At 41.4% G+C, this 19458-nt stretch overlaps 2 protein-coding genes across 9 annotated transcripts in view; both read right to left on the reverse strand.

Annotated features, from left to right (window-relative positions):
• Nucleotides 1-2696: 2696 nt before the first annotated feature.
• On the reverse strand, nt 2697-5317 carry pigm (phosphatidylinositol glycan anchor biosynthesis, class M). 2 transcript variants are annotated; one of them, XM_084703254.1, is made up of 7 exons: nt 5257-5313; nt 4869-4942; nt 4123-4715; nt 3870-3973; nt 3611-3765; nt 3340-3441; nt 2697-3172 (listed from the first exon to the last, which is right to left on the reverse strand). In XM_084703254.1, the coding sequence occupies exons 2-7, from the start codon at nt 4932-4934 to the stop codon at nt 3005-3007; spliced, it is 1188 nt and encodes a 395-aa protein (XP_084559380.1). In that variant the 5' UTR covers nt 4935-4942; nt 5257-5313; the 3' UTR covers nt 2697-3004. The 2 variants fall into 2 exon arrangements, with proteins under 2 accessions (XP_084559380.1, XP_084559379.1); XM_084703253.1 differs by having other exon boundaries at nt 4869-5317.
• Nucleotides 5318-5826: 509 nt separating this feature from the next.
• The window catches only part of LOC146274881 (leukocyte elastase inhibitor-like), a 66088-nt gene continuing 52456 nt past the window's right edge, over nt 5827-19458 (reverse strand). For 3 of the 7 annotated variants that reach the window (XM_084703793.1, XM_084703789.1, XM_084703794.1), the window contains 8 exons: nt 9997-10179; nt 8675-8782; nt 7803-7943; nt 7487-7604; nt 7246-7388; nt 6993-7148; nt 6694-6874; nt 5827-6449 (listed from right to left, as the gene is read on the reverse strand). In XM_084703793.1, coding sequence (XP_084559919.1) covers nt 6226-6449; nt 6694-6874; nt 6993-7148; nt 7246-7388; nt 7487-7604; nt 7803-7943; nt 8675-8782; nt 9997-10179 — 1254 coding nt within the window. In that variant the 3' untranslated portion in view covers nt 5827-6225. Of the gene's footprint in view, nt 6450-6693; nt 6875-6992; nt 7149-7245; nt 7389-7486; nt 7605-7802; nt 7944-8674; nt 8783-9996; nt 10180-10507; nt 10667-19458 lie in introns of those variants that run through there. The other 4 variants (XM_084703796.1, XM_084703795.1, XM_084703791.1 and 1 more) reach the window with 4 other exon arrangements.

Genomic DNA, 19458 nt, shown 5'->3' on the forward strand with positions numbered 1-19458 from the left:
ACAAGCAGGCTTTTCTCACCATACAGGACTTAAATTAGCCATCCAGGCACCCTGGCCTGAGGAAAACAGGTTTATGCTCTTATCGTAACAGACTGGATACATCATTTAGCATAAGTTTAGCATGGCTGGCTACATCACACTGTAATACCTGCTTCTGAACAGACCCGTATCATCTCCCAGTGTCACTGAGGTAGGAAGAGGATCAGTCAATGTGATCAGAGGATTAAACACACACACTCACATGCCATGCACCCACGCAGGTACATGTGTAGACACACACACACACATACATACTTCATTTGTATGTATGCACTGTGAACACACAAACCCTCTCAGCCAATCCCCTCTGTTGTTGCATGCTAGAGGCTATTCAGACAGCTTAAAGCTGTGTTACCAACCTTCGCACTCAGTCCCATACCCTTCCAGGAAAAATGTCCTGCAGGAGCCATAATCCAGGACCCCTGGTGTGCCTACACTCTCTCTCTCTCTCTCTCTCTCTCTCTCTCTCTGTCTCTCTCTCTCTCTCTCTCTCTCTCTCTCTCTCTGTCTCTCTCTCACAAACACACACACACACACACACCCACCAGGGAGGTACAGGATGTCACCAGCGTTTTGGTTAGGTGACGGAAGAGTTCTGGGAGTGTTGGATGTGTGTCATTGAAGAATATGGAATATACGAGATGAAGAGCCTTCTCTAAAACCTCTATTGGGTTAAAACATTCTCAAACAAAGGAGCAACAATCTCACAGGAGAAAAACATTTCACAACGACCGGGGTGCCAAGATATTGTTTTGAAATACCCAGCAACTGAGTGCTGTTCATCTGTCTGTCACAGAAGATCTTCACAGCATCTGTGAGACAGGGAGAAGTGCTCCCTGATGTGTTCCCCCAACTGTGTAGTCCTCTCCACTATGTCGGAGGAGATATCAGTCACACACACACACACACACACACACTACTCCCTGCCGTGGTCTATGTGAGTATCATCTCCTCTGTATGTAAGTGACTATATGAGGGTAAATGTGAACGTGGTGGAAGACTGTAGCGTTGTTTTAAATGTTTAATCTTTGTCAGCACGCAGGCAGCCAGAGAGCACGCCATCAAAACAGTTGAACATTGGAGAGAGGGATGGGGAGAGGAAGGAGGGAGAGGGATGGAGAAGAAGGGGGGAGAGAGAGAAGAAGGGGGGGAGAGGTTTAGGACTAAACCATGGTGCAAAAGGGAGTGTCTGATGTGCACTGACAGCTGGATAACAGAATGAGGAGCAGGAGGGGGGGGGGAACAAGGGCCTGAGTTGATCTACTAACAGACCCATCCATAGTCCTTTAACAGGAAGGTTGCGTGACCAGTCATACTCTTTCATTCTCATTAACGGTAATTGGTCACACCCACTTCCTCCTTGGCTCCAAACCCCCACACTTCTCCTCGCCCCTGCCTCCACCCCTTAGCCCCTACCCTACTATCCGCCCCCTAACCCCCACCCTATTCCTGAATTGATAATCTGGGACCTTAAGGGTGATGATGGCTGGAGCAGACCTGCCTTTCCCCACAACATACATGCACCATCGACGAGCAGATGGACAGTAGTCTAGTAGTCACGCAACCCCTTAACCATACCCCCCCCCTTGCCCGCCCAAGAGATTTCCTATGGAGTGTTTACTGTATGCTGAGGTCTATGGACACTGTGTTGGAGGTGTACTGAACAGAAGTGGCAGTGTGTGTTTGTGTGTGTGTGCGGCGTGTTGGGTGGCATCAGATGGCATATTAAATAAGGGTCCTCAGAGAGGGGGTCGAGGACAGTAGTGCTGCGCATACTCGGGACATCTAGGCCACGGCTGAAACACACACTCTCACACACTAATGTAGTAGGTCAATTCATGCCTTAGGTCAGCACCGCTGGAAGTGATTCATAAGTTCCTTAAAATAATGAAGCATACTAAAAAAATCTATAATTCAAAAGTATGGAGGAATCACTGCGTGTTAATCTGCAGCATGGATTAAGAGAAGCTGCCGTGTATGTTTCAGTGTTTTGGGTTGAGTGGATGGTCCACTAGGCCGATTACACTGTGGGGCAAATAAGGACAAAACAGCGTAAATCCCATCCAACTAAACAAGGCTGGTCATTATGACACCTACTGGTCATCACAGGTAACTGCACCTTCAAAAGTAAACAAAACAGCATAAAAAAACAAAAAACTTATACAAGCATATATATTGAGAAATGTATAGTTATCTCTTAAACATTGATAGTCAATCCATAAAATATATATTTTTTTAATATAGGTGGTTACTAATCTTATTTGCATCTTGACAAAAGCAATGCAAGAAAAATATATTTATGAAAATAGGGCATCTTGATTTAGAGAAATAAATGCAGTCAGGAGTACAGGTGGTCCATCCAATAGGATTGGGTCAGATGTGCTTCTGTGCTTTCAGGATTCAAATAAACCTGGGTCATGATTCTGATTATTTAGCAGTGTACTCTGACCCCATGCTTGAGCAATCCCATAGAAGGCAAAACAATTGTGCTCCACTCAAAGCTTCAGGAGCGGAGGAGCAGTTGAGCAAAGGATCTCTGACCCCCTGCAGAGGGGCATCAATGTCAGAAGCTACAGAGAAATGCTTTGGGAGACAATCATTATTTTGTGTTGATGCAGTAAAGCAGTATTGCCATGGAGTACATCAAGAGGCTGAGCTGTAGTATCAAGAGTTTATTCAAAAAATAAAAACCTTTTCGCATTCTCACATTGGAAAAGTTGGTTTGTTTTGTCCATGTTCATGCTATACCACCAAGAACATATAGCTAAAGTGTTACAGTGCAGACAGAAAAGAATATGTCACTAGACTTGTGTGCAACATATGAACCCATCCTTTTTTAAAGATCCTCCCCGTTTAGTTCTGCTCCTGCAGGTTCCATTCTCCTCCTCCAGGTCAGATCTATAATCTTCTACAGGCAGGCATGGTGCTTGAACTGACCCAAGCTGGTGCACTAAGTATGACATCATTAGTCAGTCTTCTGTCTCAGAGCAGAGTGCTTTGCTTGGTAGTGGGAGATAATCTGGTCCATGATGAAACAGTTTATAACCAGGAAAAGCAGTCCAGCCAGCCATATCTCCCGGAACGTGTTGTAGCCCTCAAACTCCAGGAGGTATGCCGGAGCCAACCACATAGCCTGGGGCAGACACAGAAAGCACTCGTTTCACACAATCTAAAGATGAAGGAGTCGATAGCTGTCTTCAGACTATAGAGCCCCAGAGAGCTCAAACAGGCCCTTTCAATGCAGAGACATGATATACATCTATAGTCTCTATACATTCTATATTTGTCATTAAAACAAACCTGTCCAGCAAACCAAAGGACCAGCAGCCCAACTCCCTGCTTTACGGACATCCTCAGACGTGGGATGACCACAGGAAGTAGACACAGGTACCACAGGAAGTACTGCAACAGCATGACACAATACACAATCATCATGCAGTCATCCATCAACATCTCCATGTTGAGGATATCACGAAGCATCAAAAGGAGCCTTTAACATAATAGCATAGTCAATGTGTTAATAGCGAATTTTCATCAGGTCTATCCAAGCATATAGAGGTAGGAGTGGTACCTGTGAGGTGCAGACTTTGTTGAAGGACACAAAGATGGCGGTGTGCAGGAAGAAGCAGAAAGGCAGGTCAGAGTAGAAAGCCAGGGAGACCTGGAAGAGGAGGAAGACCTGGGGGATGAAGGCTGCCAGTCCCAGATGCAGGCTCCAGGGGCTGTCTGCAAAACAAAACAACAGGGGTGGAGGGCACCACACAACAGGTTTGTCTAATAAAAGTCTGAAATTTGGAAAAAAAAGCTTTAAAAAAAAGCCCATGTCAAACCTGCAGTAAGGTACAACATGTAGAAATATGGGGAGAAGTTGTGGCGGATGTCTCTTCTGGTCAGGTGGTACAGGTAGGTCTCAAAGAGGAAGTTCCAGCCATACCTGTACAATAGAATATAACAAGTAGGAACAGAGTAGAAACTGAAATGTAAATAAATGATGCTGCTTCTGTACCAGCAGAGTTCATCTACCATATCAGTCAGTCTAGGAGGAGATCGTCATGGATGGAGGGGATAATGATGGATACTCACGTGTAGTAGAACAAAGCAGTCAGCCCACAGAACACTCCTCCAGCTATACCACTGAAGAGGAGCAGATCCTTACAGAAAAAAAGTCTGAGCAACCCCACCCCTCTCCTCCACCTGTTCTTCCATCTCCCCGCTGTCCCAGTCTCCTCTCCACCCTTCCTGATGCCCCATTCCTTCTTGTCCTGCCCTTTTCTTGCTCCCAGAGCTAGAGAAAGAGCTATAGGCAGGGCATAGGTCACCGGGTAGATCTTCATATGTACCGACAAGCCGTACAGAGCCGCCGCAGGCCCAAGACGCCTTCGCTCCAAGCAGAGCAGCGTTCCCAGAACCAGGGCTGCCAGGAGCGACTCGGCGTTACCTCGGGTCGACACCCCGGCGGGCAGTGGATTGAGAAGCCAGAGAGAGGTGACACGACTGGCAGTCTCGCCATCGGACCCCCGTAGACAAAGGAGGTGGTGGAGGAGGAGGCCGGAGAGGAGGTCACAGGCCACGAAGATCAGCTTCCCGAACATGGGGTTGAGGTAGATATTAGGGGTGAGAAGCCAGGCTAGCAGGGGTGTGTAGCGGTAGGTGGGACGTCTGTACGGAGATTCACCCTGCACATCAGAGACAATTTAGCATCTTTTGACACAGGTTATTTGGGCTACTGGTCGGCACAATTGTGAAATAGCCATTGCCTAAAAATAGCGTTCATCCAGTGAGACGCCACAGAAGACATTTCATGTTGGTGACATTAGTTAGCTCCTCACCTGAGTGATGAATCTCGCTGCATCCGTGAAAACATGGTAGTCTATATCAGTGTACTTGACCACCATCGTCTTGTCTTGATACACGCCATAAAAAACCAAGACCAGACGTACAGCAAGGGAAACAGTGAAGAGAACATGTTTCTTCATGAGAAAGGATATTCCTTTTTCCACAACTGAAGCCATATTCAGCCTTCTGACAGATAAGACTTTTACTGTACACTGGCGGAGGGGTCTGGCTAGCTAGCTAGCTAGCACTGATTTCAGCCACTGCCTTCATTTGTAATTTTCAGATGATAATTTGGTTTCGTCAAATGGACAAATATAGCTAAAAACAAGCAGTACACTATAGGTGTTCATTATAAATTCGACATACAATAACGGTGTTCACATTTTAAAAAGTTGTTCAAAGACTTTCTTGTATCCACCACTAGTTGAAATCTCGCTAAATGGTGAGCCGAGTCAGGAACTATTTATACGAGGGACGAGGAAGCGCCACATGAACGACCAATCAGAATTACATTCCTAACAGTAACTTCCGCTCTTAAACAACAGGTGAAATAATAGATAAAAATATATATGATAAAAATCTTATATGAATCTTGGTCAGCGTCTTAGAAAAAGCTTACTTTAAAAGAAAACGGTCAAGTATTTTGGTTTTTGGGGGGTGAATTAGATATGTTAACTTTGAAGATGCCCTTTTAAGATGGTGGGTGGTAGTATTGTGCTACGTAAATGAAATGTACAGAGGACCACATACCGTAGAATGTAGCTTAAGTATTCATTAGTATTCATTTCTATAGGCCTACTGTTTGTATACTTATAAAAACATAAAAACCTAAAGTTTGTACAGATTCATGGTGACAACTTGTAGTAGGACAAAACAAAACAGAAAGACACAATTACACCTCATTCACTATTTACTTTTATAATATTGCATAAACTGATTTCAGACACACTCTCAGGTTCTTCAGAATACAAATGAGTAAGTTTATTACAACTAAAGACCTTGCGAGGATAATTGCACTTTCGTCATAGTAAAGCCAGTAATAGTAAGGCAAATCTGATAACAGTATAGTGTAACATGATGAAGTGTATAGTACAGCTTCAGACCAGTTAAGGTGACATAACTAATTACTTTTGGTTATATTATTGTTAGATGCAGCAAAAAATCCATCAATATAATAATATATAACACTTCACACTATATTTTATATTTGACATATTCTTATAACTGACATGGTAAGAATGCAGTGCAAACACATATCTGAAATAAACATCTCTGCCTGTCATCAAATGGTTCCTTCTACTGACAATCATTGCAATACACCCCTCGGAATTGTTCCATTCTTTTCAGGGTCTAGGGGGAGCAGTAGCGCCCATAGAAGAGGACACTGTTGGTGGGGTTGTGTCTGATGAAGAAGAGGAAGGGGTGGTCAGCGATGAAGGAGGCTGGCATCATGGCACAGCGCAACATCATGATAGCGGCCGTGGCAGCGGCAGCTTCTGTGCCTTCCTCGTTGACCTCAACAAAGGCTTTGTGGATGACTTTGGACAGGACAAGGTCGTTGCTAGGGGACATGCCTGTGGGGAAATGGGTAGAAACAGGATGTTATCATTTGAATAATCCACTTGGTAAAGTGCAGGTTTCTTACCTAAATCCATGTATAGTTGATTAAATCGTCAATAATGAATCCATTCATTTATAATGTTTAAAAGAACAGAGAACGTGCAGAGAGGAAAACGTATAAGGAAGGAAGAAAAAAAAGAAAAAAAAAAAAAAAAAACAGAAGGAAGAAAGAAAGAAACACAAAGGCGTAGGCCCTACCAGAGAAGTCAGCAAGGCCCTGGTCGAAGGCATCTGTCATGCCCATACTGGTCAGTTTGGCTCCCAAGTCCAGGGTCTGCTCCAACTTGAACCTGGGCAGGCCCACCTGCACTTCCTGCATATCCATCATGTCTGGTCTGGTCCATTCTATAAAGTTCTCATAGCTCAGATTCTTCTCAAGCTGGGGGGAGGGAGAGGCTTTCATTGATACAGGTTCATTACTGGGGAGGGAAATCATTTGTGAGAGTATTCAAACCGAGTTCAAGGCAGCTTGTAGAGAAAGTGATTGTTCTTCCTACCTTCGTTAGACCTGTGATCTCATTGGGCAGCATGATGAGCATGCTCAGATCTTTTCCAACATAAGGTAGCTCCAGGATCTGACAGTTGGCCTCAGGGATGAAAGTCAGGGGGAACTTTGTCTTCTGGTACATCATCTTCACTGGCTTGCTCTCATTCTGGAGGACAACACCAGAATGATATGGATGGTGTTAATAACAGATTCATGCAAAAGAGATAGAAAGAAAATAATACAAACTCAATTTGTGGCCTTACTTGGTTGAGCTTGAACTGGGTGTCTTTTGTGTTAGTGTCCTTGAACTTCTTCTCCCAGCTGCCTTTGAAGTAGATGGCGTTGACCAGCACCAGCTTGGTCATTTCATCCAGAGTGCCCTCCTGCAGAAGGTTCTGGATCTTATCTAGGGAGGAGAAAACCATAGAATCAGACCCACATTTTTCATGATAACTGGCTATTCGGTAGAGTAGGGTACAGTGAATACAGCTACATCCCAGTCACCTTGCGTCTGTTTCTCTACCCAGCCGTTGATGTTGAGTCTGGCCCCCTCATAATTCTTCTGGAAGTCCACAGTCTCCAGCTCTGCATCGTAGTGTTTCCTGGTGTCTCCTACAAACTCCTGACAAACACAAACACACAGTAGTGAGAGAAGGTTCATAACGTTCTCTCTGAAACCTACACTAACGTTATCTCTGAAACTCATTTTTAACATGGACAAGTTGAATCCCTGTGTTTATCAAACTGCATATTTCACACATTCTCTTGGGCTCTCCCTCCCTGCTCTCCCTCCCCTCTAAATCAACACATGGGACGTTACCTTGACAAACTGGTAGGTCTGCTCTCCGTAGAGCCTGTTAGCCAGGCTGAGGGCATAGGGGGCTTCTTTCTTGTTCAGCTGAGCCATCAGCTTACTAAAGGCCACGTGCACATCATCCTTTGTCTTGTGAAGGTGCAGGGACTAAGTCAGAGAAGGAATAGGAGTCATCTTCAAAACGGCATATATGTTTTTGAAGATTAGAGGTTTGGAACTCTGTGTGTGTGTGTGCACTTAAGTGGATGTAAACAGCATAATAATTGCCAGCAACGTCCAACTTTTAGAGAATGTATATTAATAGAAGAGATAGTGTACAACACATTTCCTCTTCATGGGTGATAAGCAACGTACAGTGTGCCGCATGACAGGCAACAATTCCTGTTTATCAAGCCACAGCTCTCTGATGAAATGCCAACGGAACAAATAGCAGGCGGCCATGTTAAAATGGCTGAAAGAAAACGTAAAGAAATAGGGTACACATGCAGTCCCAGTCGACCTGTTAGTAGATGTTGTTTCCTGAGAAACCTGAAGAAGAACAGCACAGAGGGAGATATTCTGGACTATTTGTCCAAATAAATTAGATTAAGTGAGCAGACGGTGTCCTGTGTCTGAGACGCTTGGCAAACAGCCATGGAAGAACCAATCCTCTCTGTGTAGCCATGACAACATGATATGACAAAGATGTTGTAACCTGAGAGACACTTTGAACAGCTTACCTTCACCAAGAACCCCACCCTCACCTCAATGTTAGACACACATGCAGGCCCCCCTTAACGCACACTTCAGGCCCCCCTTAACGCACACTTCACCTTATCTCCCAACGCCCTTTCTCCCCTGGTTAGTCATAGCTGTACTCTATTTTGTGTAAAAGTTACCATATTGACCAGAGCCTGAGGGAGCTGGGCTCTCTGGACCTGCTGTTGCATCATCTGCTCTGGGCCTGCTGCATGTTTAGCCTGCTTTGCTTTGCTGAAGCAGAGCACCTAGTGGTAGAAGGGTTATGATGATGTTATGGCGATTTTGAGTATTCAGTCATTGAAATGTATCTTGGACAGTAGACATTGTTCAATTGTGTTGGACATTAACAGGGTGTTTGGGATGTGTGTCTGTTTGTGTGTATGTACATGCATATTGTGTGTTTATAAGATCTGTGTGTGTTTGCGTTTTAGAAATAGAAACCAAGGCCTTTAAAGTTGAGTTGCTCAACAAGTAGCATGATGGTGTGTGACACCTTCCATTGAAGTGTATTCAAAGGAATCCACTCTGCCCCACCATACCTTCCCTGGCCTCACCAGAGACACTCCTTTTACAAGTCACACCCACAACATTGCCTCACCACAGCTGGGTGTGTGTCATTGTGTTCTTTGATGGGAAAGAGGTTTGGAAATATGACTCTCTGAGAGTGTGGCTCTGCCAAAGCATGTACAAACACACAATTCTACCCATTTGCAGAGTTTGAGATATAGTATTTGAGGGTGAGTAGTTAGTGTTTTTATAATGCTATCTTTCAGGATCAGACTTAAGTACGAAGGTAAACCGACAGTGAGGAGGAACAGACAAACTGATAAGGTTTGATTGGTTTACAGCTTGTAGCTTGGCCTTTATAGCAGGGCGTTGCTATAGTAACAACTGCCCTCTTGTTAAAATCACATTTGAAAGAGACAGGACTATATTTGCTGACGGAGTGACTCTACGGTGAGTCATAAGGGATAAACAGCACTGCATGTCTATCTGTCTTTCTCTCACATCAACTCTACAGTAGAAGTGGAAAGTTTCGAAAGACTTGTGTCAGGGTTGGCCCCATTTCTGGTTTCTATAGTGACTGAAACAACAGAGGGACGCCCATTGCTGACATGGCAGAGTGTTATAACGTACAGACCTGTGTGAATCTAAAACATTTAAAACCTTCCTTACTTATGATGAGCACACCTGGGTCAATGCCATGACCTAACGGTCCATGGACCAAATACTTTTTTTAGGAATTGGGGTCCAGTAGACTTCACATAACAATCTCTGCATGCCCTAACACACAATGTTGTAATAAAGTAGGTCCAAGCACCACAATAGTCACGCTAGATTTTGTTGTCATAACAAACATATTATAAGAATAAATGTTGTGGCCTATCCTTAGATACCTACACATTGATACAGACATGCTGTTAGACTGAAACAGACCACCAAAGCCTACCAGACCCACCTCGGACATTTGTGTGGCCGTGTTGCCCCTGGCGCCGAGTAGCACCATGGCCAGAGCTGAAGAGATGCTGAGGGGAGAGAAAAAGACGTTTCCTGTTGGGGATTCCTCTGCAATCTTCTGGAACAGGGCCAGGGAGAAGTTGGCATTTGCCTCAGACAGGGGTGATGCCATGATGATGGGCTGCTGATGGCAAGGATGGAGAGGGGGGAGAGAGAGAGAGGTTAAGGGTGAGGAACCATAATACTACACAGGATCTGAAAAAAGTGTAAAGACGTTTTTAAACCATTCAGGTTTCAAATTGAGATAGTTAGACTGCAAAAGCAAAAGGCTAAAAATAACAAGTAACATGTTTTTATATATATTGAAACCACCTTTGTTTTACAACTTAAATAACTATGTTCCGTTTCTACAGTTTGATCGTGGAATGGCCGTAGTCCTACTGTTGCTCAGCTATCTATTTGAACAAAGTTCAAGCACTGTGGCAAAAAAAATGTCCGTCTTGAATACTCACGTATGAAAGGCTGTCTTTCTTAATAAATGTCAGAGAAGCTCTTTGGTCCAGAGGTTGCTAGTGTTCTTTCAAGAGTCTGGTACAGAATATGTAGTACAACCAGCTACCCATCTGATACTATTTACATCATGGGGGACACGCCCAACGCTATCATAAACTTGCTTCCGCATTCTCATCGTGTGCGTTCGACGGCAAGCATAGTGTATAAAACCGTACTGTGAACTGGTGTACTGGTTTTTATTATACCATCATTACAACACTCTGGGGCCCTGTGGCTTTTCATTAAATAATCAAATCAAAACATAAAAATAGCCAACAACCAGAAATACATTTTATACATTTCATAGGAACAATAATGTATCTACTCTTAATGCTGCGTTCAGGTTCTTCTTTACTGCATCAACACTAAATAATGGTTGTCTCCTTAAGACTTGCCGAGCAGAGTAGTTTATTCAGTCAGATCTGGAAGGACCTCCCCAGGTTAAAAAAAAATGCTAAGTATACTAAATCTTAGCATACTTGAGTATACTTTAAGTCTTAGAGCCGTTACCACAGAGGTCACCATTTCTGACGGCCGTCAGAATGTGTGACCCATAACAACAACAAAATATTTTTAAGAATGTGTGTTCCCACCTTAACTGCTTCCCAAAGAAATTAAAACTTCGAACGATAATTTTGGGTAGTTATTTCATCCCTTCACATTAATCTGGAGCGATGTTTTCTGATTTGGAGTAATCACAGAGCAAATACAACACCATTTCTGACGGCCGTCAGAATGTGTGACCCCCCCAAAAAAACGTTGTATTATTTGGAGCGCTCGAGGGGGCTCCAGAATATGTGACTCCTCTGTAACTTCTTGAGAAAGTAATTAACACGATTCCGTTTGGTAAGGCTTAGGCTAGGTTGGATCAGACCACGTATGTTGATTCTATGATTTAGGTTTACAGGGTAATAATTATCTTCGAAAGATGGTTAGGGGTAGTTATTTAATCGATTCACACTAATCTGGAGTCATTTTTTCATATTATGAGTCGTCATAGCGCCATTACCATAGACTCATAGAGGTCACCATTTCTGACGGCCGTCAGAATGTGTGACCCAAAAATATATATATTTTTAAGAATGTGTTCCCATCATAACTGCTTCCCAAAGGTATTCAAACTTGGAAAGATGGTTTGGGGTAGTTATTTCATCCTCCATAGAGGATACCATTTCTGACGGCCGTCAGAATGTGTGACCCATAAAAAAAATGTTTTAAGAATGTGTGTTCCCACTGTAAGTGCTTCCCAAAGGTATTAAAACTTTCAAAGATGGTTTGGGGTAGTTATTTCATCGATTCACACTAATCTTGAGCCGTTGTTTCTGATTTAGAGTCGTCATAGAGCCAATACCACACAGGTCACCATTTCTGACGGCCGTCAGAATGTGTGACCCACAAAAACTACGTAAAAAATATTTTTTAAGAATGTTTGTTCCCACCGTAACTGCTTATAAAATGTATAAAAAATTCGAAAGATGGTTTAGGGTAGTTATTTAATCGATTCACACTAATCTGGAGCCATTGTTTCTGATTTAGAGTCATCATAGAGCCATTACCACATAGGTCACCATTTCTGACGGCCGTCAGAATGTGTGACCCACAAAAAATATATGTTATAAGAATGTGTGTTCCCACTGTAACTGCTTCCCAAAGGTATTAAAACTTTCAAAGATGGTTTGGGGTAGTTATTTAATCGATTCACACTAATCTTGAGCCGTTGTTTCTGATTTAAAGTCGTCATAGAGCCATTACCACACAAGTCACCATTTCTGACGGCCGTCAGAATGTGTGACCCACAAAAAATAAGATGTTTTAAGAATGTGTGGTCCCACCCTAACTGCTTCCTGAAGGTATTACAATTTCGAAAGATTGTTTGGGGTAGTAATTTCATCGATTCACACTAATCTGGAGAAATGTTTCTTACTTAGAGTCAGCATAGAGCCATTACCAACAAGGTCACCATTTCTGACGGCCGTCAGAATGTGTGACCCACAAAAAAAAAAGATGTTTTAAGAATGTGTGTTCCCACCGTAACTGCTTCCCAAAGGTATTAAAACTTTCAAAGATGGTTTGGGGTAGTTATTTCATCGATTCACATTAATCTGGAGCCGTTGTTTCTGATTTCGAGTCGTCATAGAGCCATTACTACACAGGTCACCATTTCTGACGGCCGTCATAATATGTGACCCACAAAAAAAAAGATGTTTTAAGAATGTGTGTTCCCACCGTAACTGCTTATAAAATGTATTAAAAATTCGAAAGATGGTTTGGGGTAGTTATTTCATCGATTCACACTAATCTGGAGCCATTGTTTCTGATTTAGAGTCATCCTAGAGCCATTACCACATAGGTCACCATTTCTGACGGCCGTCAGAATGTGTGACCCACCAAAAAAATAAAACGATTTTGTAAGAATGTGTGTTCCCTCCTAACTAATTCCCAAATGTATTAATACTTCGAAAGATGGTTTGGGGTTGTTATTTAATCAATTTAACACTAATGTGGAGCCATTTTGCCGATTTAGAGTCATCATAGAGCCATTACCACATATAGGTCACCATTTCTGACGGCCGTCAGAATGTGTGACCCACCAAAAAAATAAAACGATTATTTAAGAATGTTTGTTCACTCTGTAACTGCTTCCCAAATGTATTAACTTCGAAAGAGGGTTAAGGGTTGTTATTTCAACAATTTAACACTCATCTGGAGCCATGTTTTCCGATTTAGAGTCATCATAGCGCCATGATCACAGAGGTCACCATTTCTGACGGTCGTCAGAATGTGTGACCCACAAAAACTACATAAAATAAGAGTTTTAAGAATGTTTTTCCCACCTTAACTAGTTCCAAAATGTATTATAATTTCGAAAGATGGTCTGGGGTAGTTATTTCATTGATTCAAACTAATTTGGAGCCATTTTTTTAATTTAGAGTCGTAATAGACTCTTTACCATAGAGGACACCATTTCTGACGACCGTCAGAATGTGTGACCCACAAAAAAAATACATTAAAAAAAAGGATTTAAGAATGTGTGTTTCCACTGTAGCTGCTTCCCAAAGGTATTACAACTTCGAAAGATGGTTTGGGGTAGTTATTTTATCAGTTCACACTAATCTGGAGCCGTTGTTTTTGATTTAGAGTCGTCTTAGAGCCATTACCACACAGGTCACCATTTCTGACAGCCGTCAGAATGTGTGACCCAAAATAAAAATAAAAAGATATTTTAAGAATGTGTGTTCCCACCGTAATTGCTTCCCAAAGGTATCAAAACTTCGAACAATAATTTGTGGTAGTTATTTCATCCCATCACATCAATCTGGAGCGATGTTTTCTGATTTGGAGTCATCACAGAGCCAATACAACAGAGGTCACCATTTCTGACGGCCGTCAGAATGTGTGACCCACACAAAAAATAATATTTTAAGAATGTGTGTTCCCACTGTAATTGCTTCCCAAAGGTATTACAATTTCGAAAGATCCTTTTTTTGTAGTTATTTAATCGATTCACACTAATCTGGAGAAATGTTTCTTACTTAGAGTCAGCATAGAGCCTTTACCAACGAGGTCACCATTTCTGACGGCCGTCAGAATGTGTGACCCACAAGAAAAAAGATGTTTTAAGAATGTGTGTTCCCTCTGTAACTGCTTCCCAAAGGTAAAACTTCGAAATATTCTTTTTTGTAGTTATTTAATCGATTCAAACTAATCTGGAAAAATGTTTCTTACTTAGAGTCATCATAGAGCCATTACCACCGAGGTCACCATTTCTGACGGCCGTCAGCATGTGTGACCCACGGAAAATAAATGTTATAAGAATGTGTGTTCCCACTGTAACTGCATGCTTCCCAAAGGTATTAAATCTTTCAAAGATGGTTTGGGGTAGTTATTTAATCGATTCACACTAATCTTGAGCCGTTGTTTCTGATTTAGAGTCATCATAGAGCCATTACCACACAGGTCACCATTTCTGACGGCCGTCAGAATGTGTGACCCACGAAAAATATATGTTTTAAGTATGTGTGTTCACTCTGTAACTGCTTCCCAAGGGTATTAAAACTTTCAAAGATGGTTTGGGGTAGTTATTTAATCGATTCACACTAATCTTGAGCCGTTGTTTCTGATTTCGAGTGGTCATTGAGCCATTACTACATAGGTCACCATTTCTGACGGCCGTCAGAATGTGTGACCCATAAAAAATTTTTTTTAAGAATGTGTGTTCCCACTGTAAGTGCTTCCCAAAGGTATTAAAACTTTCAAAGATGGTTTGGGGTAGTTATTTCATCGATTCACACTAATCTTGAGCCGTTGTTTCTGATTTAGAGTCGTCATAGAGCCATTACCACACAGGTCACCATTTCTGACGGCCGTCAGAATGTGTGACCCACAGAAGATGTTTTAAGAACGTGTGTTCCCACCGTAACTGCTTATAAAATGTACTAAAAATTCGAAATATGGTTTGGGGTAGTTATTTAATCGATTCACACTAATCTGGAGCCATTGTTTCTGATTTAGAGTCATCCTAGAGCCATTACCACATAGGTCACCATTTCTGACGGCCGTCAGAATGTGTGACCCACCCAAAAAAAACAACGATTTTGTACTATTGTCTGTTCCCCCCATAACTACATCCCAAATGTATTAATACTTCGAAAGATGGTTTGGGGTTGTTATTTAATCAATTTAACACTAATGCAGAGCCATTTTTCCGATTTAGAGTCATCATAGAGCCATGACCACATAGGTCACCATTGCTGACGGCCGTCAGAATGTGTGACCTACCAAAACTACATAAAACATATTTTTTAAGAATGTTTGTTCCCACCGTAACTGCTTATAAAATGTATAAAAAATTCGAAAGATGGTTTGGGGTTGTTATTTTATCAATTTAACACTAATGTGGAGCAATTTTTCCGATTTAGAGTCATCATAGAGCCATTACCACATATAGGTCACCATTTCTGACGGCCGTCAGAATGTGTGACCCACCAAAAAAATAAAACGATTATTTAAGAATGTTTGTTCCCTCTGTAACTGCTTCCCAAATGTATTAACTTCGAAAGAGGGTTAAGGGTTGTTATTTCAACAATTTAACACTCATCTGGAGCCATGTTTTCCGATTTAGAGTCATCATAGCGCCATGATCACAGAGGTCACCATTTCTGACGGTCGTCAGAATGTGTGACCCACAAAAACTACATAAAATAAGAGTTTTAAGAATGTTTTTCCCACCTTAACTGCTTCCAAAATGTATTACAATTTCGAAAGATGGTCTGGGGTAGTTATTTCATCGATTCAAACTAATTTGGAGCCATTTTTTTTAAATTTAGAGTCCTAATAGAGCCATTACCATAGAGGACACCATTTCTGACGACCGCTAGAATGTGTGACCCACAAAAAAAATACATAAAAAAAAAGGATTTAAGAATGTGTGTTCCCACCGTAGCTGCTTCCAAAAGGTATTAAAACTTCGAGAGAGGGTTTGGGGTAGTTATTTAATCGATTCACACTACTCTGGAGCCATTGTTTCAGATTTAGAGTCATCGTTCCATTACCATAGAGGATACCATTTCTGACGGCCGTCAGAATGTGTGACCCACAAAAACTACATAGAAAAATATTTTTTAAGAATGTTTGTTCCCACCGTAACTGCTTATAAAATGTATTAATACTTCGAAATATGGTTTGGGGTTGTTATTTGATCAATTTAACATGAATGTGGAGCCATTTTTCCGATTTAGAGTCATCATAGAGCCATTACCACATATAGGTCACCATTTCTGACGGCCGTCAGAATGTGTGACCCACAAAAACTACATAAAATAAGAGTTTTAAGAATGTTTTTCCCACCTTAACTAGTTCCAAAATGTATTATAATTTCGAAAGATGGTCTGGCGTAGTTATTTCATTGATTCAAACTAATTTGGACCCATTTTTTTTATTTAGAGTCGTAATAGACTCTTTACCATAGAGGACACCATTTCTGACGACCGTCAGAATGTGTGACCCACAAAAAAAATACATTAAAAAAAAGGATTTAAGAATGTGTGTTTCCACTGTAGCTGCTTCCCAAAGGTATTACAACTTCGAAAGATGGTTTGGGGTAGTTATTTTATCAGTTCACACTAATCTGGAGCCGTTGTTTTTGATTTAGAGTCGTCTTAGAGCCATTACCACACAGGTCACCATTTCTGACGGCCGTCAGAATGTGTGACCCAAAATAAAAATAAAAAGATATTTTAAGAATGTGTGTTCCCACCGTAATTGCTTCCCAAAGGTATCAAAACTTCGAACAATAATTTGTGGTAGTTATTTCATCCCATCACATCAATCTGGAGCGATGTTTTCTGATTTGGAGTCATCACAGAGCCAATACAACAGAGGTCACCATTTCTGACGGCCGTCAGAATGTGTGACCCACACAAAAAATAATATTTTAAGAATGTGTGTTCCCACTGTAATTGCTTCCCAAAGGTATTACAATTTCGAAAGATCCTTTTTTTGTAGTTATTTAATCGATTCACACTAATCTGGAGAAATGTTTCTTACTTAGAGTCAGCATAGAGCCTTTACCAACGAGGTCACCATTTCTGACGGCCGTCAGAATGTGTGACCCACAAGAAAAAAGATGTTTTAAGAATGTGTGTTCCCTCTGTAACTGCTTCCCAAAGGTAAAACTTCGAAATATTCTTTTTTGTAGTTATTTAATCGATTCAAACTAATCTGGAAAAATGTTTCTTACTTAGAGTCATCATAGAGCCATTACCACCGAGGTCACCATTTCTGACGGCCGTCAGCATGTGTGACCCACGGAAAATAAATGTTATAAGAATGTGTGTTCCCACTGTAACTGCATGCTTCCCAAAGGTATTAAATCTTTCAAAGATGGTTTGGGGTAGTTATTTAATCGATTCACACTAATCTTGAGCCGTTGTTTCTGATTTAGAGTCATCATAGAGCCATTACCACACAGGTCACCATTTCTGACGGCCGTCAGAATGTGTGACCCACGAAAAATATATGTTTTAAGTATGTGTGTTCACTCTGTAACTGCTTCCCAAGGGTATTAAAACTTTCAAAGATGGTTTGGGGTAGTTATTTAATCGATTCACACTAATCTTGAGCCGTTGTTTCTGATTTCGAGTGGTCATTGAGCCATTACTACATAGGTCACCATTTCTGACGGCCGTCAGAATGTGTGACCCATAAATTTTTTTTTTTAAGAATGTGTGTTCCCACTGTAAGTGCTTCCCAAAGGTATTAAAACTTTCAAAGATGGTTTGGGGTAGTTATTTCATCGATTCACACTAATCTTGAGCCGTTGTTTCTGATTTAGAGTCGTCATAGAGCCATTACCACACAGGTCACCATTTCTGACGGCCGTCAGAATGTGTGACCCACAGAAGATGTTTTAAGAACGTGTGTTCCCACCGTAACTGCTTATAAAATGTACTAAAAATTCGAAATATGGTTTGGGGTAGTTATTTAATCGATTCACACTAATCTGGAGCCATTGTTTCTGATTTAGAGTCATCCTAGAGCCATTACCACATAGGTCACCATTTCTGACGGCCGTCAGAATGTGTGACCCACCCAAAAAAAACAACGATTTTGTACTATTGTCTGTTCCCCCCATAACTACATCCCAAATGTATTAATACTTCGAAAGATGGTTTGGGGTTGTTATTTAATCAATTTAACACTAATGCAGAGCCATTTTTCCGATTTAGAGTCATCATAGAGCCATGACCACATAGGTCACCATTGCTGACGGCCGTCAGAATGTGTGACCTACCAAAACTACGTAAAAAATATTTTTTAAGAATGTTTGTTCCCACCGTAACTGCTTATAAAATGTATAAAAAATTCGAAAGATGGTTTGGGGTTGTTATTTTATCAATATAACACTAATGTGGAGCCATTTTTCCGATTTAGAGTCATCATAGAGCCATTACCAGATATAGGTCACCATTTCTGACGGCCGTCAGAATGTGTGACCCACCAAAAAAATAAAACGATTATTTAAGAATGTTTGTTCCCTCTGTAACTGCTTCCCAAATGTATTAACTTCGAAAGAGGGTTAAGGGTTGTTATTTCAAAAATTTAACACTCCTCTGGAGCCATGTTTTCCGATTTAGAGTCATCATAGCGCCATGATCACAGAGGTCACCATTTCTGACGGTCGTCAGAATGTGTGACCCACCAAAAAAATAAAACGATTTTGTAAGAATGTGTGTTCCCTCCGTAACTACTTCTCAAATGTATTAATACTTCGAAAGATGGTTTGGGGTTGTTATTTGATCAATTTAACACTAATGTGGAGCCATTTTTCCGATTTAGAGTCATCATAGAGCCTTTATCACAGAGGTCACCATTTCTGACGGCCGTCATAATATGTGACCCACAAAAAAAAAGATGTTTTAAGAATGTGTGTTCCCACCGTAACTGCTTATAAAATGTATAAAAAATTCGAAAGATGGTTTGGGGTAGTTATTTCATCGATTCACACTAATCTGGAGAAATGTTTCTTACTTAGAGTCAGCATAGAGCCATTACCAACAAGGTCACCATTTCTGACGGCCGTCAGAATGTGTGACCCACAAAAAAAAAAGATGTTTTAAGAATGTGTGTTCCCACCGTAACTGCTTCCCAAAGGTATTAAAACTTTCAAAGATGGTTTGGGGTAGTTATTTCATCGATTCACACTCATCTTGAGCCGTTGTTTCTGATTTCGAGTCGTCATAGAGCCATTACTACACAGGTCACCATTTCTGACGGCCGTCATAATATGTGACCCACAAAAGATGTTTTAAGAATGTGTGTTCCCACCGTAACTGCTTATAAAATGTATTAAAAATTCGAAAGATGGTTTGGGGTAGTTATTTCATCGATTCACACTAATCTGGAGCCATTG

The sequence above is a fragment of the Hypomesus nipponensis genome, chromosome 8, assembly GCF_054491055.1.
Source record: "Hypomesus nipponensis isolate SF chromosome 8, ASM5449105v1, whole genome shotgun sequence".
Lineage (NCBI taxonomy): Eukaryota > Metazoa > Chordata > Actinopteri > Osmeriformes > Osmeridae > Hypomesus > Hypomesus nipponensis.